Raw genomic sequence first — 24,877 nt, 5'->3', positions numbered from 1 at the left:
CATTTGTACAAGTCATTATTCTATAATTGAAATGCGTAAAGTAAATCAGTTTTGGCCAATATTGGTTATTTGTTTATATTTTATTTAGTGTTGAAACCGAACAATTTCCTTCAACATCAAGTAAGCTTTGTACAAGTTTTATACACAGACTCGATATATAATTTTTCCGTCTCAAGTATTTAGCTGCAAATTTGTTTACTGTGTTCTACACCAAATCTTTGTTTTTCTTTTTAACAGTGTTTGTGAATGACTATCAGAGTTCGCCTTTTAACAATAGCGCGATTCCAAAACAAAAACAAACGACTGCAGAGGATTTCGGATGAAAATGGGCCTATAATGTTTTCCTTAGGCAAACAGCTTGTATTTACTCAGTATTGCAAACTGTCATTTCAAAAGAGTTTAATATTTGAACCACCTGAAACATGTGTTCAAACAAATGCGTTCAAATAAGAACACGAACAAAAACGAAGGCAAACTTTATCAGTTATTCTGCCCCGCAAAACAACAAAGTTTCTGCAATTTATCTCAAAAATCAATCAAAACACCACTGAGCTTTAACCGGTACGAAGGACATGACGAAGTGCTTGTTTTAAATTTCATCAATCTAAGTTTCATACTTCAAAACATGCAAATCATAGAATTAGTCTCTATGTACACGATCGGCGAAAGAGTAACTGTTGTGTTGATGATGATTGGCAAAAAAAATCTAATTAGTAAGACATTCCTAATAGTCTTAGTTGTGACCCAGTTACATTAAATTTCGAGTTCGGATGTTAGGGGTAAATAATTGAAGCAACTCCAGTATGCAGAAGGTACGAAGAATATCTCGGATCAACAAAGCTTCTTTAATGTACAACGTTAACTGCCTTGATGCTACAACGTCTTCAGAATTTTCTCTCAATACAATACAATAAGATACAATACAATACAATCTTTTTCAAACGAAGGTGACGTAATAAACCCAATGAGTTATCTAACTTACGGCCTTCAAAGCAGTACAAATTACACGTATAAATAATGACTAATCAGCAATATGACTTACAACGAGAGAAACTAAAACAAGACAATTGCATCCTTTAACGTGGACATAATATGATATTTAACGATTATTCCACGAGCGCGCGTTGGATATGCGATGATAGATAGCCAACGTAGCGTAGCGCCGAGTTGGCTATAATCATTTCATATCCAACAAGCGCGGGTGGAATAATTGTTTTGTTAAACAAAAAACTCCCACAACATATTAGAGAAATCTTTTCGACTTTATTTTGTAAAAAGGAACCGGATGTTACAATATACAGATATTAGATTATGGTATATTGGCTCATATACCATAATGGCTAGGCCAATAAAAAGTCTTGAATTGCATTATCCAACGATCCAGTTTTTAATAAAAACAATTACCTTCTAAGACATTTACAATAAAGAGAAAAGCGACAATCTCAATACATTAAAATTCTTCAAAATGAGAGACATTACTAGCAAACTTAAGGAATAAATAAAGAATTTTATGCTTAAAATTATTTAGCCTAGATGAAAAAATAGTAGAAGAAGGAGATACACAAGCTATTTCCTTAAAATCAGTGTGAAAGCAATTAAAAAGGGTGGCAGCAGAGTATGCAAATGAGCGCTTTTCAGAATTAGACCGCGGGAAAAGGACTTGAAGATTAAAAGCGCAAGCTCTGGTGGGCAAACCAGTTAAACTAACTGAAGACAAGAAATTAAATGTACGTTTAAGACAACGAGAAGCATCAGGATTATGGAGAATAGTGAATAAGAGTACAAGTTTTCTTAGTTTTATAAGGTCGAAAATAGGAAACCATTTGAGTTTGGAAAATAGGCTTACAGATGGTTGACAGAAGTCACCATCTAGGAGTAGTCCGGCTGCACGTGTTTGAAGGCGAAGAAGACGAGAAAATCAATAACTAGAACAGCTACCTCATGTAATCGAACGATAGATAAAAACGTTACGAATACAAGACTTGTAGAAACGTAGGGCCCAGTGATGATTGAGAAATGATTTGATCCTTCTGAAGAGAGACAATGTGTTTCTCCCATGTAAGATGCAATCACGAGTAACATCAAGCAGTTTAGCCTGCTGAACTTGTTCAATTAACGGTTTGTATAGGAGCACCTACACAGTGCACAACTTCCCACAAGCTAGTTCCAGAAGGAGACCAAGTTCACAACTTATGTCCATATCGGAAGAATGAAGCCATATGCACCCATATATATTGAACAAGTATAGACTCTAAAGCTGACAGCGGCGCGCTTTTTTTTTAATTTTAATTTTCTTTTTAATTTTCCCTCTACCTTTTGAACGGACCAAGTAAATCCTGAGAGGCTCAGGGAAGAAGACAATCCTTTTCGACGGTTGGTTAAATTGTGAAGTGCAAATGGTCTCATAAGATGGGCGGAAATGTCATTGTTTTGAGAAAGTTTAATTATACAAAGCTTTTATTTTTTTTTTGAGAGAGCGCAAATGTAATTTCTTTGGGATAATAAAGAAAATAAGAGCGTTCTAGTGAATATAAGCGGAGAATTTGTCATATGCAAATAATTTCTCGTTTATGGATAAAATGCCATATTAGCATACACGTAAGAGAGGATATAGGTGGTTTGCGCGTTACCTCATTGCCACCATGTTGGTGGACGTAAACAATAGATATCTCATTGTCTCCTTTTTGTTCGTCCACCAGTATTTGTTCCTTAAACCATTGTTACCTGTGTCTCTGGAGATTGGTCGCATGAATTTATAAATTTGTTTTATTTACATGTTTTTCATTGCTTTTTCGCTGACACTGTCATAATTTGGTTTTTAAGACGACCAAGACAAAGAGGGCATGCTTTCGTGTCTAGTCGATTTCGTGGTTTTTCACTGACTCCAGTACAATGAAATATTGTTGTAATTCGTAATAATATTCTGCCTAATTAGACCGTAAAGTTAATAATCTGGCAAACAAAAAATTCACGAGGCGGGAAAAAGAAGGGTCCTAATGATATTGTGCCTCAAGGTTCATCGCTGCATCCGAAGCGGAAAAAATATTGGCATAATTCTCTTTTGATAGGTTTTCGTTTTCAATGTTTTCATTTGTGACTTGACTTAAAAGATGCACCAGGTGTAAGAACTGATTAAACATGTCTATCTCAATCTTTTTTGTAACGATCCATCCTCAAGTATTATAAACGCGTGCGCTTTATTACATCACAATTACGTCCTTAAGGAGTATTAAGATGGCGGCTGTATTTCTTTCTCCAGCTGCCTTTTGAAACAAGTGGCCATTGGGCGGAATCAGTGACTGCATCAGTCGTTTATGGCAAAGCTTCGATTTTAACTGCGCTATGAAGGCCGTCAACAGTCATTATTTGCCGAGGTCAATCTATTTTCCAGCATAGCCCGTTCCAGTCCCTCAATCAGTACCGGTGTCACTGAAACAGAAGAGCGGGCCAGCTACGAACGGGAATTGCGTTTGACAGGAAGGCACTAACTCGTCATAGTCTTTGTCCAGCTTAACACTAAAATTAAGGGAATCGTGTTGATCATCGTTTTGAGTAGGAGCGTCTACACAGTGCGAAACTTCCCACAAGCTAGTTTCGGAAGGAGACCAAGTTTACAATTTATGTCCATATCGGAAGAATATTGAACTTGTAAAGATTCTAAAACTGATAACAACACGCTTTTTTATGTTCAGTTCATTTTTTATTTTCCTCTACCTTTTGAACAGAACAAGTAAATCCTGAGAGGCTCTTCATCTTCTAACTACTCAGAGATTATCTTAATTTGGAACCACCACATAACATCCAACCTCTTCTACTTTTGCTCTGCAAGAAAATTCAAAACAGCCAGAAAAATAATATTTCGTTAATTGGTAATTTTTACCGTTCACTTTGACTCTAGATCAAACATGGCGTTCGGATAACGATCACAAGCTTGCAACGCTAACTTGCCCGAAAAAGACGCCTGCACTGCAGGCTAACTAGACTTGTGATATTCTACGGTAGAGCGCTTGAGCATAAGTAAGGAGTTGGTTTCTTTCTGCAGGGTGCTTTCTTTCGCCACTGTCTTTCAGCTAAATTTTGAAAGTGTTCGGTTCCACTATTAATCCTCCCTTTGGATAAAGTTGGCCGGCCAAATGTGAGGTTTATTACCGGTAACTTTCTACTAAAAGCCCAACTTCAGCAAGAGGAGTTGTAAATGCGAAAATCCATCCATTGATCAGTAAGCTGGAGTTAATTCTAAACAAGTTATACCTTTTTTTCGTCATTACTCTTAGGTTTTCTAGTGCGGAAGTTACATTAAAACGCTCTGAGAAAAATTGTCTAAATTAAACAGCCTCCTTAGGTAGGTCAGAATACATAATAGCCATGTTTTTATTGCTCTAGAGGAAATTTCAATTGAGTGTATTGGTTTTGCTTCTCTTTACTCTAATTGGTGGACCAAAAATATACACTGCCCTCTTAGCCAATACGATGAAAAAGTTAAAGCACTAGCGACTCGGTTACTCACATCTTCCCGCGCTCGGGTCAATTTGCTTGCTTTACACTCTCATTTCTCATAGGCCCGATATCTCATTCTCCTTTGTTCTGATTGGCAGTCGAATGGGGCTCTATTTTCGTGCTAACCCTTAACAAGTTACCTTAACATCCGTACAGCTCCATCCTCATTGAAATGTGCTTATGCCAAGTCCATGGAATAACCCGGATGTAACGCACCTTCATGGGAAAGGTTAACTTGTGATATACGACACTGTCTCTGTCATTGTTTGCTGCAAAAACCTGAATAGAGAAGGGACTTTAAAAACCATAACATTCCAAAGATTAATCTGAACTTGCAAAAGATTATGGTAAATAATCGATTATCGATTATCAGATTACTAACTCGGCCGGCGATCTAGATAAACAAAAGACGAAAACATTTGAAAAAGCAACAGTTTTCAAACAAAACTGCGTCGGTGTGAAAGGTATCTAATCGTCAAATGGTCAGGTCCGGTAAGGACAATCCTCATCACCACATTATTCTTTAAGCTTCCGTTTGGATTTGAAAAGTTATTACGGCAGAAGTGGGACATGAATCAAAGATAGTTTATCATACAAAAATGATGTAATTTACTGCAAATATTACACCAACTCGCAGTATTGTTGTTCATTTGGGCTGAGTAGCGTTCGAAATTCAAAATATTCTCGCATTTCAAAGCTTGAATTTATTCTGGTTTTATCAAGCCCACAGGCTGCCGTCTGTAAGACCTGGAAACTAAAAAGCCGACAGGGAAACTTTTCAAAGCGTTTAGGGTCAAATGTTTCATTGCATGCCTTGTCTGTGCTGCTTCCCGGATCTCTGTAATGCTGAAAGGAGCTTCCATCATTACTGTAGTCTAACTTGAAACTAGTCACCCACTGACTATATCTGTTCCTTCCTTGGGTCCCTATGATTCTAATGTCGGTTTCGGAGCGTAGATCCACTTTGAGCCATTGATTCTTATTGTTAGCAGCCGCTGACCAAGCCCCCTGCTTTCCTCCGCCGGCCTTAAAGTGCAGCCGGGCATTTACTGCAGCATGGTTCGCGTCCCATTGGGAAGAAGCAGTAATTTGGGCGTCTGTAATGAATCCTATTTCCATTCCTAAGGGTTTCTGACATTCTGGGAAAGATGTCGGAAAGACATAGATATAGCAATGCATTAGCTTCAATCTATTGTTATAAAAGCTCAAAGCTCAATATCTATAATCAATAAGTAATCAGTTTCGCATCGGTCATTACTTTATGAATGATAAGTGTAATGATAACAACTAACAATGAACAATTTATGTATAATCGATGATTAATTTCTGATTTATTAAGATTCACTTGCTATTGGGCTAGTATGTTATTTTTTCACACGGTAACTGTTCGATTTTAGAGAGAGAAATATGAAAGTGAAGAAAGAAAATAGAAAAAACGAGTTGCAAGTGATAAAGTAAAGTCTTCACATGGGTGAAGTGGCTCATAAGAAACCTGGGGCCTATCCCACTCTCCTTATTAGGTGATTGGGAGTAATACTACATCCCCTGGAAGGGATGCCAAGCCCTTATATGCTACCCATCCCCCCACAGTATTTTATTAGACCGCCTTAAAAGTTTGCTGGTTTCCATTTATACTCCAGGAATGTGAGAGGTACGGCGAGAGTAAATATCCCGCCCACGCTTGAAGACAACAGAATGTCACTATTGTAAAATGTTGAACAAGTCAACCAATGACTAAGATCACTATTGTACCTAAAACCTGAGTGTTGGATCTTATGCCTTGTATTTGCTCCTGTGACAAAGCTACATCATAGACCTGCATCTGGGCAATCCTTCCCTTGAAGAACCTTCCGTCTCCAATTTTTACCCCCATTCTAACACTGTCCTGTGTGGCCAGGTCAAGATTTGTACCAATATTTAATTTCTTGACCTCGTTTCCGTCAACCCACAACTTGGCGTCGCCAGATGTACTGTCATAAGAAGCGCCAACAAACTTCCATCCATCCTTTGCTTTTAGTTCTGTGTGTACCAGAGCAGTCGTAAATGAATAATTTCTCCTAGTAAAGCGTACAAAAAGTTTGCCGGCGACAACCCAGAGATGGACTCCCCAACTTCCAGAATTCCTGTAGTTGAATAGGGGTCCGTCCTGGCCACCCGGCATCAACCAACACAGCATCGTTATGGAGTTCCTAGCATCCAATAATCCACCATTTGGAAACTCAATATAGTTGTTGCCAAGTCCGAGGAATTCGTAAGAGCCGTCAATATTTCCCTCCGGTCCTGGCGCAGGATAAACATTGCTAGTAACTCCGGCCCCTACTCTGCTATAGATTTCCTTAGTTCCATGAACAGCATCGAGAGGATACAGGGCAATAGGATCTGGATTTTGAAAAGAAATGAGTCAATTTTTATCATGTAAACACCAATAAAACACGAGGTGAGATCTCGTGTGAAAACGTGATATTTTCATGCGTGAAATTAGCCTGTTATCTTCGCGGTTGAAAATAACACCGTTCCTTAGGTTACACAATAATACGCACCTTTCGCAGCGAAGGTGAAATGGTTTGGTTTTTCATTTTTACTTTTATAATAAATAGTATATTAAATGCCACCCACTACATGTTCGCCTCGCTTACTCGATGTTTTTCAACACGAGGAGAGAATTTTCGCATCTCCAAGCGGCCGTGTAAGATCCTCTATTTACTTTTAATCTGGAAGTATGACGAATAGATACAACTCAGAGTCAATCCATAGGCGCACTAGCACTCCTGCCTTTGAGAAAGCCCCGCATCGATCCAAAGCTGTTTTGTCTAAGGATTGGCCAATAGGCGAGAGCAATGGAGGGCAAAGGGGACCAATGACCCTTTGGGGTCGGTTCGTTCTGATGCAGGATAGCACATAAATACACTTGATAGGGGGCATAATTTACAGCTAAAGACTGTCACTAGTCTTTCTTATGGCCCTATGAGTAATAAACTAAAATCATATAATTGTAAAACTACAATAATGTTCAATTAATGAAAAAGCTAAAATATGTCATATCAATTCCAAAGCTGTCGGGATTGAATTTCCTCATGATAGAATCAAAGTAACTTCTTTTCAATTTCTTCACAGTACAAAAGCAGACTAGCACCCTAAATCATAGAAATTGTCCACAGTCTAACACTATTATAAATGTGAAAAAAATTTGTAATTGACTTAGCTTTGAAATGAATGATGCATCCACAGGTTGATTTCCAACAAAATTGATCGATAAGTTAAGCTTTATGAAGCTCAATATGATATTATTTTTAAAATAACTTCAGGAGGCTGTTTTTGATTCGATCAGAAATCGTTTTTGAACTAAAAAACACTGATAACAAAGTAATTACCTTGAGCATTCACATTTACAACGAGCGGAAGGAACACGATAGAAATCAGCAACATATTAGTAAGTGCTGTAAAACAAACTCACGCACTGAGTAGGATTCTTGCTTGAGTTCAACTCGACTCGATCTGAGATATTAGATAGCGTGGTCACGAGTTGCCAAATAAACCTAAGCATCATTAGCGAGTAGTGGTTAATGTTTTCCTTCGGCAAAAAGCTTGTATTTACTCAGTATTTCTAACTGTCATTTCGAAAGACTTTAATATTTGAGCCACCTGAAACATGTGTTCAAACAAATGCGTTCAAATAAGAACACGAACAGAAACGATGGCAAACTTTATCAATTATCCTGCCCCGCAAAACAACAAAGTTTCTACAATTTACCTCAAAAATCAATCATAATACCATTGAGTTTTAACCGGTACGAAGGACATGACAAATTGCCTGTTTTGAATTTCATCAATCTAAGTTTCATGATTCAAAACATGCAAATAGGCTATGTACACGGTCGGTGAAAGAGTAAATGTTGTGTTAATTATGATTGGCAAAAAAATCTAATCATTAAGACATTCTTAATAGTCTTAGTTGTGACCCAGTTACTTTAAATTTTGAGTTGAGATGTTAGGGGTAAATAATTGAAGCAACTCCAGTACGCAGAAAGTACCAAGAATCTCGGATCAAAAAAGTTTCTTTAATGTACAACGTTAACTGCCTTGATGCTAGAGCGTCTTCAGAATATTCTCTCAATACAATACAATACAATACAATACAATACAATACAATATTCTTTATCTAACGAAGGTGACGTAATTAACCCAATGAGTTATCTAACTTACAGTCTTCACAGCAGTACAAATTCACAGAAGTGCAAATGGGTCTGGTAAGATCGGTGGAAATGTCATTGTTTTGAGAAAGTTTAATTGTACAAAGCTTTTATTATTTTTTAGAGAGCCCAACGGGAATTTCTTTGGGAGAATAAAGAAAATAAGAGCATCCTACTGAATATCGATAGTGAGGGATATTTGGCATCATCCTTTTTTTCTTTTTTTTTTTTTTTTTTTGTAACACCTGCATGTAGTGAATATAGGTGGACAGTTTGTCATATGCAAATAATTTCTCGTTTATGGATAAAATGCCATTTTAGCATGCACGAAAGAGAGGATATTCACTGTTAAGGAGTATGAATTTATAAATTTGTTTTATTACAAGTTTTTCTTTCCTTTTTTCGATGAAACTGTTCTAACTTGGTTTTCAAAACGGCCGACAAAGAGGGCATGCTTTCTGTCGAGTCGATTTCGTGGTTTTTCGCTGACTTCAGTACAATGAAATATTGTTGTAATTCGTAATAATATGCTACCTAATTAGACGGTGAAGTTGATAATCTGGCAAACAAAATAATTCTCGAGGCCAGCTGATGATAAGTGACATAACACAAGACGTGTAGTGTCACTCTTTATTGAACAAAATGGCAAAAGAAGGATCCTAATGATAAACATTGTGCCTCAAGGTTTATCGCTGCATCCGAAGCGGAAAACAATATTGGCATAATTCTTTTCTGAAAGGTTTTTGTTTTCACTGTTTTCATTTGTGACTTGACTTAAAGATACGCCCGGTGTAAGAACTGATTAAAGATGTTTATCCCAATTTTTTTTTTTTTTTAAACGATCCATCCTCAAGAGTATTTGTATTTGGATTATCATAAACGCGTGCGCTTTATTACATCACAGTTACGTCCTTAAGGAGTATTAAGATGGCGGCTGTATTTCTTTCTCCAGCTGCCTTTTGAACTGAGTGGCCGTTTGGCGGCATCAGTGCCTGCACAAGTCGTTTAGGGCAAAGCTTTGATTGCAACTGCACTATGAAATACGTTGAAAGTCATTATTTGCCAAAGTCAATCTATTTTCTAGCATAGCCTGCTCCAGTCTCTCAATCAGTGCAGGTGTCAATGAAACAGAAAGGAGTTGCCTTTGCCAGGAAGGCACTAGCCCGACATAGCCTTTCTCCAACTAAACACTTAACTTAAGGGAACCGTGCTGATCATCATTTCGTATAGGAGCACCTACACAGTGCGCAACTTCCCACGAGCTACTTCGGAAGGAGACCAAGTTAACAATTCATGTCCATATCAGAAGAATGAAACCATATGCGAACTAGCAAAGACTTTAAAACTGATAACAGCACGCTTTTATTTTTTTAATGTTCATTTTATTTTCAATTTTCCCTCTACCTTTTGAACGGAACAAGTAAATCCTGAGAGGCTCTTCATCTTCTTTTACTGACTACTATATCTTAAGTTGGAGCCACCACATAATATCCAACCTCTTACACTGTTGCTCTGAAAGAAGTTCAAAACAGGCAGAAAAATAATTATTTGGTTGAGGAATTAATTGCTTATATATTTCAGGATCCGCGCAGTCATCTGTTGACATCAGTAGTTCTTCCAACTTTGTTTTCCTAAGATGTCGTTCAATTCAATTATAAATGAGAATTACCTTAACATCCGTAAATCTCCATCCTCATCGACATATGGCCATGATAGGTCCGAGGATGAATCTGACAAACCGAGCCATTATGGGTAAGCTAAGAAAGTTGTACACGATCGTATCTCGGTCGTTGTTCGCAGAAAAAATCTGAAAGACAAGGTATCCAATTAACAAGTTATACTTGACTGAATACTACTGTTGATCTTTCAACTGTAGGAGGGTTAGCACTCGAGGCACTTCATTGATGATACATTTCGTTTCCAACCTGTTGTTAGTTTCGTTCTCCTTGCCTTTGTCCTAGCTCACTGTTCATGATAACCCATACAAATATTTACAGATCACGATCCAACCTACTCTGTCGAAATTGGTGCCTTGCTCTTTGTAAACATGAAAAGTCGAACCATCGTCGCTGTATTCTACCATGTAGCTTTTTACCCACTGGGATGCTGCATTTCTTCCTTGCGTTGCAAGATGTGTCACTTTTTTCACGCTGCCGAGATCCGCTTGAAGCCACTGGTTCTGATTGTTTGCTCTGGCAGACCATCCTCCTTCCTTTCCCCCTCCCGCTTGAAAAATCAGTCGTCCTTGAATGGCTGCGTGGCTGGCATCCCACTGAGATGAAGCAGATATTTGATCATCGAATATGGCGCGACTTTCCATTCCAAGAGATAAGCTACACAATGGAGGAGGAGAGAAGGAGAGAAAGAGATGATAGTTCAAATATGTCGATGAAATTCATGTTCATCGTGATCAAATGTTCGTATTGGTGAGAGTGACTGACCTTTCGACAAACTGAGCGGAAGTCATCATCGGAGTCGGTCTAGTGTTACAAGATTGGTTCGTGAATACTGATTGGTCAGTTTTCATCTGATCTTATTGGTTGGAAAGCTTAAGTGTCTCAAGTCAGTCATGATTAGTTAGTTTCTATCCTTCCGTAAAGTTGCTTCGTACTGTTCGCTTTTTTTGATTTTTACTTATGTCGCTCATAAGTCATTTGTTTGGTCCCGGTAGTTTTTGATATCTCTTTAGATAGCTTTTTAATGTATCAGTCTGACGATAATATAATCTGCATTTGGTTATCTAACAAAAGAAATTGCCTCAAGTTAACCGACAAGAAGTAGTAGACGTTTTACCCGCACAATCATCGAGTTGACGACAATAATTCACCACTTGACACTTTCCCTAGTCTTCAAAACAATGACGAAAACGGCCTCTGGGTGAGCTTTCGTATTTGAGGACAATTTTCATGAGAACAAGAAAGCCCTGACCATAAGTGCTCAGTCTTAAAGTTAATGATAATCCTAATAGCCAACTAGACTTAAGCGTACAGAGTAGATGTAATTTAAGCGAGCGAGTGCTCAAATTTTATTTAGCAAAAAATTACTGCCATCTCCGATTTTTATGGCAGCGTAAAGCTGGGGAGAGAAAGTAATTTGTACCAAGAGGATGAGTGACAGTCAGAAATGAGGAGGGGAACTAGGGTGGGGGGGTCTTCTCTCCCTTCCCCGGCCTCCTTTCCCCACCGTCCCATCTGATATCATTCGGATAAACGATCATAAGGTTATAACGCTGGCTCGCCCTAAATAGACGCCTGCACTGCAGGCTAACTAGACTTGTAATATTCCACGGTAGAGCGTTTGAGCACAAGTTAGGAGCTGGCTTCTTTCTGCAGGGCGTTTTCCTCGCCATTTTCTTTCAGCTAAATTTCGAAAGTGTTCGGTTCCACTATTAACCCTCTCTTTGGAAAAAAATTGGCTGAAAAAATGGGGTGTTTATTGCCAGTAACTTCTACTAAAAGCTCAACTTGAGCAGGAGGGATTGTAAATGAGAAAATACATCCTGCAAGGGCATCTAGACTGATGAGCAATCAACAAGTTATATTTATCACGAGCCACAGGTAAACGGAAGTTCAAATATTCGAAAAGGCTGGTTGCTATGGAGTGACGTCATAAACCGGATAAGTTTCCATCATCGCCTTGACAGCCTTTTTCGATAATTGCTCGCAGTAATCTGAGTAGTTGCTTGAATTTGTACAATCTCTGTTCCTGCTGGGTACAATGAAGCCTTTTGTTTATTAGGGGCTGGATCGGCCCATTGACATTTGGAGATTGGATTTCATATTAATATGCGTAAGCAAAAGCGGGAATGTTTAGTTTCCCGCGGTCGAGTGCAGTTATGGATCCCTTGAAACTTCGAAGGGTTGAATTGCTTCATTCTCCTCCAGATGAGTCCAGGGAATGGTTTATCTTAAATTTCAAGAAATGTGGCATAAGAGTCAGCAAGTTTTTTGAAGTAGCCTGTTGGTGGCACATTTTCCAAGCGTTTTGTACGGTCCAGCTTTAAAAAATGGCGGAAGCTTGGATGACCGATATGTTCAGAACAACAAAGTGGCCATCGCCTTTCTATTTGGAGTTGTTTCTACCATCTTCCGGCAGAAATTCGAAGAAGGAGAAGTGGTGAGATATCTTTGGTTGATCGATAAAATAAATTCTTGATCCTGGATCAAGAAAAGCTTGGCAAACGTTACTTAGCATTTTCAAGCTAAGACGAACCGGGGTAAGTCATAACGTTTATATTTTTATTAAGATTGGAAAAAGTGAGTTTGCTGTCTTATGTTTTGTTGTGAATGCTGGTTTCACGGTGTATCAGAACTCATCTCTGCTTGGCAGGAAAATCACATAATTGGCTGAGTTTGATTTTACGCTGAGCCTCTAAGTCTTACTACTTTAGGAGAAATTTCGGGTTTGTTTCCTTGATAGGGTCTTGACAGTATTATAATTTATTTCATTTCTATTTTTCTACGATAAAAGATTTAAATCGCCAGAGGGATGCCATTGAGAAAACTGGAATAGTAGCTAGTGGAAGATGCTTTAAAGTTAAATTTCCAGTTTATTTGTGTGTGCCAATCTTGACTCTATATTTTTTTTATCTTATTATTTTTTATTTTTGCAATGTTTTTATGTTACATGTCTAGCTACGTGATAGTAATTATTGAATCCATTTTATGCTTGGCAGTGCCAGAAAATATCTGGGAAAGTATAACATTTGAGATCTTTGGTGTAGCTATTTTAAATTCAACTTCTTGTTATCTTCTTGTCTTTTTTCATGACAGTCACTCTTGATTACGAAACACTGATAATGCTGCTCAAGCAAAGAGCTGGTGATGCCAAAAAATATATCAATGAACTTTGCAAGCAAGGATTGGACACAGAGTGCTGTATATTCTGCAAAGTTATTAAGGTAGTTTATACCTGCAATGCTAAATGACATGCATCATAGTGGAATTATACAATAACACAAAACATATTCAGCCTACTGGTATTTGTTATGCAATTTATTTATAATCAATTAGTGAGAGCTTTCTTGGCTTTCTTGACTTTATAGAAAGGCAGACGAAAGGTGTCCATAAAAGTGAACATATTTTATCTGTGGTGAACAGTGATTATATATCTACCATTAGTAGTGAACATTATATGACTTTAGCTCAGTTAATTCATTATTGAGTGATACATGCAATTTATTTGTAGGAATGTGCCTCTCCTGATGTTCCTTTTGGGGAAGCCTTTGCTGAGTGTTTCCTAAAGAGCAAAGCAAATATTGGGGGGTAGGTACAACTCTGCATTTCTGCATTGACATGCATAAAAAGTTCCAGCTTGCAGTATGGTATTTCACTTTCTATTGGAATACATGTCTTTAAATCTCACTTGGGATACTTAGTTTGATGGACAGTTGGCATACTGCCGGCCGACAGTTGGCCGACAGTTGGCCGACAGACTTTTAGGGGAGCTGTTCTTCACTTTTACCCAGTTACCAGCAAAAATATGGTAAGCTTGGATTATAAAGGTGGAAACTTTATTCACTGTTTTTTTTTCTGTCTGTTTCAGATGGAAGGGGTTAAGAGATGACTTGCTCTTTCTCCTTGAAGAGGAGCCATGTGATGTTAATTTATGTGCTCTGCCTGCAGTGTATGACATTTTAATTTTTAAATTCTGTGCACCCATTGAAGTAAGGCATAGTCAACTTTGTATCATTTAAAAAAATCTATTTTCTTGAAGTCTTATCCTGTAACAATATTATTTTGTTTAGTGTTGCCTGGTCACTTCTGAGATATATAATTATTTGTCATATTTCTAAGATTTATATGGCATTCGGCGTAATGCCTGAGAGCTTCTGGGATATAGCAAACTTAGTTTTTCATTCACTGTTAATAGAGGGAAATTATGTCTTTCCTTTCTGGTTCACCCAGGCTGAAGTCCTTCATTCAGAGTAATGCCTGAGCAATTCTGGGATATATAACATACCTAGCTTTTCATTCATGGTCAATATAGGGAAGTGTTGTCTATCCTTTCTGGTTCACACAGGCTGAAGTCCAGGCATTCAGAGTAATACCAGAGCACTTCTGGGATTTCTAACACACTTAGCTTTTCATTCATGGTCAATATTGGGAAGTGTTGTCTATCCTTTCTGGTTCACCCAGGCTGAAGTCCTGGCATTCAGAAAAATGCCTGAGTGCTTCTGGGATATACAACATACTTAGCTTTTCATTCATGGTCAATATAGGGAAGTGTTGTGTATCCTTTCTGGTCCACCCAGGCTGAAGTCCTGGCATTCAGTGTAATGCCTGAGCGCTTCTGGGATATATAACTTACATAGCTTTTCATTCATGGTCAATATAGGGAAGTGTTGTGTATCCTTTCTGGTCCACCCAGGCTGAAGTCCTGTCATTCAGTGTAATGCCTGAGTGCTTCTGGGATATACAACATACATAGCTTTTCATTCATGGTCAATATAGGGAAGTGTCGTGTATCCTTTCTGGTCCACCCAGGCTGAAGTCCTGGCATTCAGTGTAATGCCTGAGCGCTTCTGGGATATATAACTTACATAGCTTTTCATTCATGGTCAATATAGGGAAGTGTTGTCTATCCTTTCTGGTTCACCCAGGCTGAAGTCCTGGCATTGACTGTAATGCCTGAGCACTTCTGGGATATATAACAAAGTTTCACATAGCTTTTCATTCATGGTCAATATAGGGAAGTGTTGTCTATCCTTTCTGGTTCACCCAGGCTGAAGTCCTGGCATTCAGTGTAATGCCTGAGCACTTCTGGGATATACAACATACTGAGCTTTTTATTCATGGTCAATATAGGGAAGTGTTGTCTATCCTTTCTGGTTCACCCAGGCTGAAGTCCTGGCATTCAGAGTAATGCCTGAGCGCTTCTGGGATATATAACATACTTAGCTTTTCATTCATTGTCAATATAGGGAAGTGTTGTGTATCCTTTCTGGTCCACCCAGGCTGAAGTCCTGTCATTCAGTGTAATGCCTGAGTGCTTCTGGGATATACAACATACATAGCTTTTTATTCATGGTCAATATAGGGAAGTGTTGTGTATCCTTTCTGGTTCACCCAGGCTGAAGTCCTGGCATTCAGTGTAATGCCTGAGCGCTTCTGGGATATATAACTTACATAGCTTTTCATTCATTGTCAATATAGGGAAGTGTTGTCTATCCTTTCTGGTTCACCCAGGATGAAGTCCTGGCATTGACTGTAATGCCTGAGCACTTCTGGGATATATAACAAAGTTTCATATAGCTTTTCATTCATGGTCAATATAGGGAAGTGTTGTCTATCCTTTCTGGTTCACCCAGGCTGAAGTCCTGGCATTCAGTGTAATGCCTGAGCACTTCTGGGATATACAACATCCTGAGCTTTTTATTCATGGTCAATATAGGGAAGTGTTGTCTATCCTTTCTGGTTCACCCAGGCTGAAGTCCTGGCATTCAGAGTAATGCCTGAGCGCTTCTGGGATATATAACATACTTAGCTTTTCATTCATTGTCAATATAGGGAAGTGTTGTCTATCCTTTCTGGTCCACCCAGGCTGAAGTCCTGTCATTCAGTGTAATGCCTGAGCGCTTCTGGGATATACAACATACTTAGCTTTTCATTCATGGTCAATATAGGGAAGTGTTGTGTATCCTTTCTGGTTCACCCAGGCTGAAGTCCTGGCATTCAGTGTAATGCCTGAGCGCTTCTGGGATATACAACATGCTTTAAGTTTTTTCATTCATGGTCAATACGGGGAAGTGTTGTTTATCTTTTCTGGTTCACCCAGGCTGAATGGAAGTTCTGCTATTCACAGTAATCCCTTAGTGCTTCTGGGATACCTAACATTCTTATTTTCTTTGACATTCACAGGTTAATCAAGGGAAGTGTTGTTTATCGGCCTTACTGGTTCACCCAGGCTGAAGTCCTGGCATTCAGTTTAATGCCTGAGCGCCTCTGAGATATTTGACTTACTTAGCTTTTCATTGATGGTTAATATAGGGAAGTATTGTCTATCCTTTCTGGTTCACCCAGGCTGAAGTCCTGGCATTCAGTGTAATGCCTGAGCGCTTCTGGGATATACAACATACTTTAAGTTTTTCATTCATGGTCAATACGGGGAAGTGTTGTTTATCTTTTCTGGTTCACCCAGGCTGAACGGAAGTTCTGCTATTCACAGTAATCCCTTAGTGCTTCTGGGATACCTAACATTCTTATTTTCTTTGACATTCACAGGTTAATCTAGGGAAGTGTTGTCTGTGGGCCTTACTGGTTCACCCAGGCTGAAGTCCTGGCATTCAGTTTAATGCCTGAGCGCCTCTGAGATATTTGACTTACTTAGCTTTTCATTGATGGTTAATATAGGGAAGTATTGTCTATCCTTTCTTGTTCACCCAGGCTGAAGTTCTGGCATTCAGAGTAATGCCTGAGGTTTTCTGGCATATATAATATGAAGAAATTCTTGTGACGCAAACTTTTCTGTTATTTGAGCTCTTCACCTATATCTACAGCAGAGCGACAGGAATAAATAGTCGTTTGAGACAAAAATTTGAAAAACAGCTTCATTTACTGTTAAAAGTCGCCCTGCAAACCGCGACGGGAAGAGAACATCAAAACAAAAAATGCTGCAAAAAAACTCAATAAATAAGACAAGGCAAAACACTGCTGGTACATTTCTTTGCGAAGCTAGATCGTGAAATCTCTGATGCGACGTTTTTGTAGGGCGTAAACACACGACGACGATTGATTTCCTGACAAACTGGGTAATATGAGATAATATAAAGTATGAAACAACACGAAGTAACGCGCACAGCCTCAAGTGATCGATATACCGTATTTCCTTGAATAAGTGCCCACCCCTTGGCCATTCAAACTTGTAACTCTGAATAAGCGCGACACCGGAACCCTTTCTTTTTCAGCTTTCATAACATTTTAAACTTTTACTACCTTAGATGAATATGTTGGGAGAGATTCTTGCTTTAAGAGTTATATTACGCCGATGTATTATCTATCTTTTTTATATGGCTGGCTTCGCAAGCGGTGCAAGATGCAGCGAATTCTGTGAGCTGATTGGCTATTAACCCTTGCTTATTTTTCGTTTTCTGCGGTGGCCAGCGTTGCAGCCATTTTGTCTTTGTGTAACCTGCAGGCAAGCTCTCGCTTGGCTCAGGTTTGATTTTTCCTGCTTGGTCAATAACGCATTACTGGATCTACCGCGCTCTATGTTAATTTCCAAACCACTCTAGCGCACAGCGCTTGACTTAGTATTTAAAGTTGGTTTTTCGGAAAAAGTCAACGTTCCACCCCTCTCAAGAAGCTTTTAGAATATAAAAATTCAAGGACTTTCTAAGGATTGGTTAAATTCATTGGGGGACTTGCCCTGAAATTAACAGACTTGCAAGACAGTACGAACCCTGTTAAAGTTCAAGGGAGTTTAAACTTGTTCGTAACGTGTCATTAAACGAAAGTTGGTCTTTGTCTGTTTAAAAGCTTTGTCAGCTTGTTCAACATCTATCTTGATTTGAAAACAATTATTATTACCCCCGGTCTCTGTTTATTCACGATTTTAATCATCGTTGCGGAGGAGGTAGCGCAAAGAGATTATCAACACCAGTGCGTTAATCACATCGTACCTATAATGTCTGTAATCTCTCGCAACTATCTAGAGGATTCCGGCACCAATATAGGTCATATGAAGGCCAGTGACAAAGAATCTTATGTGTACTGCATGAATATCGTTTAAAAAAACTCGAACAGTGTGTAAACTATAAATGCGACATAAAATATCAGTGAGAAAAAGCCGCCATGTATTGTGGACTCTGCGTTAAACAGCAAAAGAAATTATAGGTTGTAATACGCCGAGTTTATTCCCAATAACTGGTAACCGGATGCTCAAAAATTACAGCACCAAGCGTCAGCTGTCAAAGATTCCGAACACAGCGGAAAAAAAGTCGTCGGTTCTGGAATTTACTTTGTTTCCGATCCGAAAACAAAAATCTGGTAAAATTGATTAGAAAACAAAACACTCAGGCCGCCAGTTAAATGTCGTAGTAAATAAGCGTCGCAGCCTATGTCAGTATTAATGAAGTTAACTAAATCCGCAAGCATTGACTATGAAATGTTTCTTCGACGTGACTGTAACTGCCGCAACACACTCCGGGCGAGCGCTTTGTCTTGTCACTATTTTTAAGCGCCGGCCATGTACACTTTTTTCGGATACGGCTTCTTTAATTACCTTTTCACGCCATAGGATGATGACATGATTGTGTAAAAGTTGACGCCTCTATCAGATTAGGAGCGAAATACGATCAAAAATTTTACCCAAGCAAGCCACTGGTATCCAGCAGAGAATGCGGACTAAAAGTACGGATTCTCTGCTGGATACCTAGACTTTTTTTGGTTGCTAACGGCGTGAGGCTCGTTATGTGTTTTTCGTCAATGCTCTGACTGAGGTTTTCTTGTGCGGAAGTTCCATTAAAACGCTCTAATAAAAAATTGTCCAAATTAAACAACATCCTTAGGTAGATCAGGATACATACTGGACATGTTTTTATTGCTCTAGGGGAAATTTCAGTTGAGTGTATTGGTTTTGCTTCTCTAATTGGTCGACCTAGAATATACACTATCCTCTTCGCCAATACGATGAAAAACTTAAAGGAATAACGACTCGGTTACTTACATCTTCCCGCGCTCGGGTCAATTTTCTTGCTTTACACTCTCATTTTTCATAGGCTCCATATCTCATTCTCCTTTGTTCTGATTGGCAGTGGAATGAGCCTCTATTTTCGTGCTAACCCTAAACAAGTTACCTGAACATCCGTACAGCTCCATCCTCATTGAAATGTGGTTATGCCAAGTCCATGGAATGACCCGGATGTAACGCACCTTCATGGGAAAGGTTAGCTTGTGATATACGACAGTGTCTCTGTCATTGTTTGCTGCAAAGACCTGAAAGGAAAAGACACTTAAAAAACCATAACATTCCAAAGATTAACCTGAACTTGCAAAAGATTGTTTTCAGATATGGTAAATAATCGATTATCGATTACCAGATTACTAGCTCGGTCGTCGTTCCAAATGAACAAAAGACGAAAACATGTGAAAAAGCAACAGTTTTCAAACAAAACTGCGTCGGTGTGAAAGGTATCTAATTGTCAAATGGTCAGGTTCTGTGAGGACAATCCTCATAACTGCATTATTCTTTTTGAGCTTCACTTTGGATTTGAAAAGTTATTACGGCAGAAATGGGACATAAATCAAAGGTATTTTATTACCCTATACAAAAATGATGTAATGCACTGCAAATATTTACACCAACTCGTAGTACTCTTGTTCATTTGGGCTGAGTGGCGTTCGAAATTCAAAATATTCTCGCATTTCAAAGTTTGAATCTATTCTAGTTTTATCGAGCCTACAGGCTGCCCTCTGTAAGACCTGCAAACTAAAGAGCTAACAGGGCAGCTTTTCAAAGCGTTTAGGGTCAAATATTTCCTTCCATACCTTATCTCTGCTGCTTCCCGCATCTCTGTAATGCTGAAAGGAGCTTTCATCATTATTGTAGTCTAACTTGAAACTTGTCACCCACTGACTATATCCGTTCCTTCGTTGGGTCCCTATGATTCTAATGTCGGTTTCCGAGCCTAGATTCACTTTGAGCCATTGACTCTGATTGTTAGCAGCCGCTGACCAAGCCCCCTGCTTTCCTCCGCCGACCTTGAAGTGCAGCCGGGCATTTACTGCAGCATGGTTCGCGTCCCATTGGGAAGAAGCAGTAATTCGGACGTCTCTAATGATTCCTCTTTCCATTCCTAAGGGTTTCTGACACGCTGGGAAAGATGTCGGAATGACGCAGAGATAGCACTGCATTAGCTTCAATCTATTGTTATAAAAAGCTCAAAGCTCAATATGTATAATCAATAAGTAATTAGTTTTGTATCGGTCATAACTTTATCAATGGTAGGTGTAATGATAATTGAAAATGAACAATTTAAGTATGATCGATGGTTAATTTCTGATTTATTAAAATTCACTTACTATTGGGCTCGTATGTTATTTTGTCACAAGGTAACTGTTCAATTTTAGAGAGAAAAATATGGAAGTCAAGAAAAAAAATAGGAGAAACGGGTTGCAAGTGATAACTAGACTTGTCATATTCCACGGTAAAGCGCTTGAGCACAGGTTAGGAGCTGGCTTCTTTCTGCAGGGCGCTTCCCTTCGCCATTTTCTTTCAGCTAAATTTCGAAAGTGTTTGGTTCCACTATAAACCCTCTCTTTGGAAAAAAAAATTTGGCTGGCAAAATGAAGAGTTTATTGCAAGTAACTTCTACTAAAAGCTCTACTTGAGAAGGAGGATTGTAAATGAGAAAATACATCCAGCAAAGGCATCTAGACTGATCAGTAATCAACAAGTTATATATTTTTTCGTCATTACTCTAAGTGAGGATTTCTTATGCGGAAGTTCCATTAAAACGCTCTGAGAAAAATTGTCCAAATTAAACAACAGCCTTAGGTAGATCAGGATACATAATAGACAGGTTTTTATTGCTCTAGAGGAAATTTCAGTTGAGTATATTGGTTTTGCTTCTCTTTACTCTAATTGGTCGACCTAAAATATACACTATCCTCTCCGTCAATTCGATAGAAAACTTAAAGCAATAGCGACTTGGTTACTCACATCTTCCCGCGCTCGGGTCAATTTGCTTGCTTCACACTCTCATTTCTCATAGGCCCCATATATCATTCTCATTTGTTCTGATTGGCAGTGGAATGGGGCTCTATTTTCGTCCTAACCCTAAACAAGTTACCTGAACATCCGTACAGCTCCATCCTCATTGAAATGTGGTTATGCCAAGTCCATGGAATGACCCGGATGTAACGCACCTTCATGGGAGAGGTTAGCTTGTGATATATCTCTGTCATTGTTTGTTGCAAAGACCTGAAAGGAAAAGACACTTCAAAAACCATAATATTCCAAAGATTAACCTGAACTTGCAAAAGATTGTCTTCAGATATGGTAAATAATCGATCATCGATTACCAGATTACTAGCTCGGCCGTCGTTCCAAGTGAACAAAAGACGAAAACATTTGAAAAAGCAACAGTTTTCAAACAAAACTGCGTCGGTGTGAAACGTATCTAATCGTTAAATGGTCAGGTCCCGTGAGGAAAATCCTCATAACCACATTATTCTTTTTGAGTTTCAGTTTGGATTTGAAAAGTTATTACAAACTGGGATATGAATCAAAGGTAATTTATCACCCTATAAAAAAATGATGTAATGCACTGCAAATATTTACACTAACTCGTAATCTCTTGTTCAATTGGGCTGAGTGGCGTTCGAAATTGAAGATATTCTCGCATTTCAAAGCTTGAATTTATTCTGGTCTTTTCAAGCCTACAGGCTGCCGTCTGTAAGACCTGCAAACTAAAACGTCAACAGGGAAGCTTTTCAAAGCGTTTAGGGTCAAATATTTCATTGCATGCCTTGTCTGGGCTGCTTCCCGGATCTCTGTAATGCTGAAAGGAGCTTCCAACATTACTGTAGTCTAACTTGAAACTTGTCACCCACTGACTATATCCGTTCTTTCCTTGGGTCCCTATGATTCTAATGTCGGTTTCGGAGCCTAGATCCACTTTGAGCCATTGGTTCTGATTGTTAGCAGCCGCTGACCAAGCCCCCTGCTTTCCTCCGCCGGCCTTGAAGTGCAGCCGGGCATTTACTGCAGCATGGTTCGCGTCCCATTAGGAAGAAGCAGTAATTTGAGCATCTGTGATGATTCCTCTTTCCATTCCTAAGGGTTTCTGACATCCTGGGAAAGATGTTGGAATGACACAGAGATAGCATTGCATTAGCTTCAATCTATTGTTATAAAAAGCTCAAAGCTCAATATCTATAATCAATAAGTAATCAGTTTTGCATCGGTCATTACTTTATGAATGTTAAGTCTAATGATAATAATTGAAAATGAACAATTTAAGTATGATGATGGTTAATTTCTGATTTATTAAGATTCACTTACTATTGGGCTCGTATGTTATTTAGTCACAAGGTAACTGTTCGATTTTAGAGAGAGAAATATGAAAGTCAAGAAAGAACATAGGAAAAACGAGTTGCAAGTGATAAAGTAAAGTCTTCACCTGGGTGAAGTGGCTCGTAAGAAGCCTGGGGCCTATCCCACTCTCCTTATCATTAGGTGATTGGGAGTAATACTACCTCCCCTGGAAGGGATGCCAAGACATTATATGTTACCCATCCCCCCACAGTATTTCGTTAGACCTCCTTGAAAGTTTGCTGGTTTCCATTTATACTCACAGGAAAGTGAGAGGTACTGCGAGAGTAAATGTCCCGCCCATGCTTGAACACAATACAATGTGACGATTGTAAAATGTTGAACAAGTCAACCCATGACTTACATCACTATTGTACCTGAAACCTGAGTCTTGGATCCTATGGCTAGTATTTGCTCCTGTGACAAAGCTACATCATAGACCTGCATCTGGGCAATCCTTCCCTTTAAGAACTTTCCGTCTCCAATTTTAAGCCCCATTCTAACCTTGTCCTGGGTGGCCAGGCTAAGATTTGCACCAGTTTTAAATTTCTGGACCTCGCTTCCGTCAACCCACAATTTGGCGTCGCCAGATGTATTGTCATAAGAAGCGCCAACAAACTTCCATCCATCCTCTAGTTTTAGTTCAGTGTGTCTCAGGTAGTTTGTTGATGAATTATCTCTCTTAGTAAAGTGCACAAAAAGTTTGCCGCTGACAACCCAGTGACGGACTCCCCGACTTCCAGAACTCTTGTAGTTGAATAGGGGTCCGTCCCGGTCACCCGGCATCAATCAACACAGCATCGTCATGGAGTTCTTAGCATCCAATACTCCACCATTCGGAAACTCAATGTAGTTGTTTTCAAGTCCGAGGAATTCGTAAGAGCCGTTAATATTTCCCTCCGGTCCTGGCGGAGGATAAACATTGCTAGCAACTCCAGCTACTACTCTGTTTTGGATTTCCTTAGTTCCATGAACAGTATTCAAAGGGTACAGGGCAATAGGATCTGGATTTTGAAAGGAATTGAGTCTAAGTTCATCATCTAAACAGAAATGAAATACTAGGTGAGATCTCACGGAAAAACGTGATATCTTCTCACGTGAAATTAACCTGTTATCTTCGCAGCGTGAATGTAACACCGTTACTATGGTTACAAAATAAATCGGGCCTTTCGTAGCGAAGGTGAAATGGTTTGGTTTTTCATTTTCATTTTTATAATAATAGTATATTACATGCCACCCACTACATGCTCGCCTCACTTACTCAATATTTTTAAACACGAGGAGAGTGTGACAATGTTGTAAACCGTAACGTCAGTAAACCTCGCTTTGAATATGATTAAAAGGTGTTGTTGTTGAAACGCCATCTTGAAGTTGTTCAATTCACTTCGCACTCTTCTTCTTCGGCTTAATACACCGATAATAATTATTACATGGTGTCAGCGGTGACCAAAAACCATGATTGCATCTACCAGCCAATTTTCTGGAACGCACCCTCCAGCTCCTGCTTTTCGTAGGCTACAAGTTTCTCCTCCACAACCTCTAGAGATCGAAGGCGATCGAGCTGACAACTGGAAAATCTGGAAACAACGATAGGACAATTACTGTATTATCACGGGTTTAAACAGCCAGCCATAAGACTACAAGTGCACTATGTTACTGCACAACATAGGAATAGAGGCATTACGAATTTACAAAGGCATGAAATTCTCCGAAGGTGAAGACCGCAATAAAATGGCGGATATTCTAGCTAAGTATGATCAGCACTTTCTTGGCCAAACACAGGAATTCTTTGAACGTTTTCAAATCAACCGTAGAGATAAAGCCTTTGGGGAGTAAATCGATGAGTATCTTTCAGTTCTGAGAAACATGGCTCAAACCTGTGGTTTCTGTGACTGCATGCGAGATTTGTTGATAATTGACCGATTACCCATGATTTGACTCTTAATAAAGTTGTTGATACTTGTCGAGGAATGTAAGCTGCTTCTCTTCACATGAAGGCCCTGAAGAATGAAGAAATTAACAAGGTAAAGGCTACTTCGATGAAGACAAAGGAGTCAGAGCTAGGTAAACGCCAGCACAAGAAGCCTCCCCAAAGTGATGATAAGAAATCTGCACAGAAGAGATGTTTATTCTGTCTCCAAATTCATGCGATGAAA

General features: G+C 39.1%; 2 protein-coding genes and 1 pseudogene across 2 annotated transcripts; 1 reads left to right on the top strand and 2 right to left on the bottom strand.

Annotated features, from left to right (window-relative positions):
• Nucleotides 1–3,678: 3,678 nt before the first annotated feature.
• On the bottom strand, nucleotides 3,679–8,035 carry LOC148718993 (uncharacterized). The gene is made up of 5 exons (XM_088741388.1): nucleotides 7,869–8,035; nucleotides 6,250–6,876; nucleotides 5,311–5,636; nucleotides 4,638–4,776; nucleotides 3,679–3,822 (listed from the first exon to the last, which is right to left on the bottom strand). The coding sequence occupies exons 1-4, from the start codon at nucleotides 7,921–7,923 to the stop codon at nucleotides 4,639–4,641; spliced, it is 1,146 nt and encodes a 381-aa protein (XP_088597514.1). The 5' UTR covers nucleotides 7,924–8,035; the 3' UTR covers nucleotides 3,679–3,822; nucleotide 4,638.
• Nucleotides 8,036–10,357: 2,322 nt separating this feature from the next.
• On the bottom strand, nucleotides 10,358–23,543 carry LOC148718991 (lactadherin-like; annotated as a pseudogene).
• On the top strand, nucleotides 12,231–17,481 carry LOC148718992 (uncharacterized). The gene is made up of 5 exons (XM_088741408.1): nucleotides 12,231–12,903; nucleotides 13,460–13,587; nucleotides 13,875–13,951; nucleotides 14,232–14,352; nucleotides 16,547–17,481. The coding sequence occupies exons 2-5, from the start codon at nucleotides 13,486–13,488 to the stop codon at nucleotides 16,595–16,597; spliced, it is 351 nt and encodes a 116-aa protein (XP_088597534.1). The 5' UTR covers nucleotides 12,231–12,903; nucleotides 13,460–13,485; the 3' UTR covers nucleotides 16,598–17,481.
• Nucleotides 23,544–24,877: the final 1,334 nt, after the last annotated feature.

This window comes from Stylophora pistillata, chromosome 12, assembly GCF_964205215.1.
Source record: "Stylophora pistillata chromosome 12, jaStyPist1.2, whole genome shotgun sequence".
NCBI lineage: Eukaryota > Metazoa > Cnidaria > Anthozoa > Scleractinia > Pocilloporidae > Stylophora > Stylophora pistillata.
The sequence above is the reverse complement of the archived record's forward strand: the minus strand, read 5'-3'. Positions and strand labels throughout refer to the sequence as shown.

Excerpts from the sequence above, each read along its gene's own strand:
- LOC148718993 (XM_088741388.1), bottom strand. The coding sequence starts at position 7,923 with ATGTTGCTGATTTCTATCGTGTTCCTTCCGCTCGTTGTAAATGTGAAT. Across the intron at positions 5,637-6,249 it reads ATCCAACACTCAGGTTTTAG|AATGTCAGAAACCCTTAGGA; the intron begins GTACAATAGTGA and ends CATCTTTCCCAG. Across the intron at positions 4,777-5,310 it reads CGGGAAGCAGCACAGACAAG|GTTTTTGCAGCAAACAATGA; the intron begins GCATGCAATGAA and ends TTCTCTATTCAG.
- LOC148718992 (XM_088741408.1), top strand. The coding sequence starts at position 13,486 with ATGCTGCTCAAGCAAAGAGCTGGTGATGCCAAAAAATATATCAATGAA. Across the intron at positions 13,588-13,874 it reads TATTCTGCAAAGTTATTAAG|GAATGTGCCTCTCCTGATGT; the intron begins GTAGTTTATACC and ends ATTTATTTGTAG. Across the intron at positions 13,952-14,231 it reads AGCAAAGCAAATATTGGGGG|ATGGAAGGGGTTAAGAGATG; the intron begins GTAGGTACAACT and ends TGTCTGTTTCAG.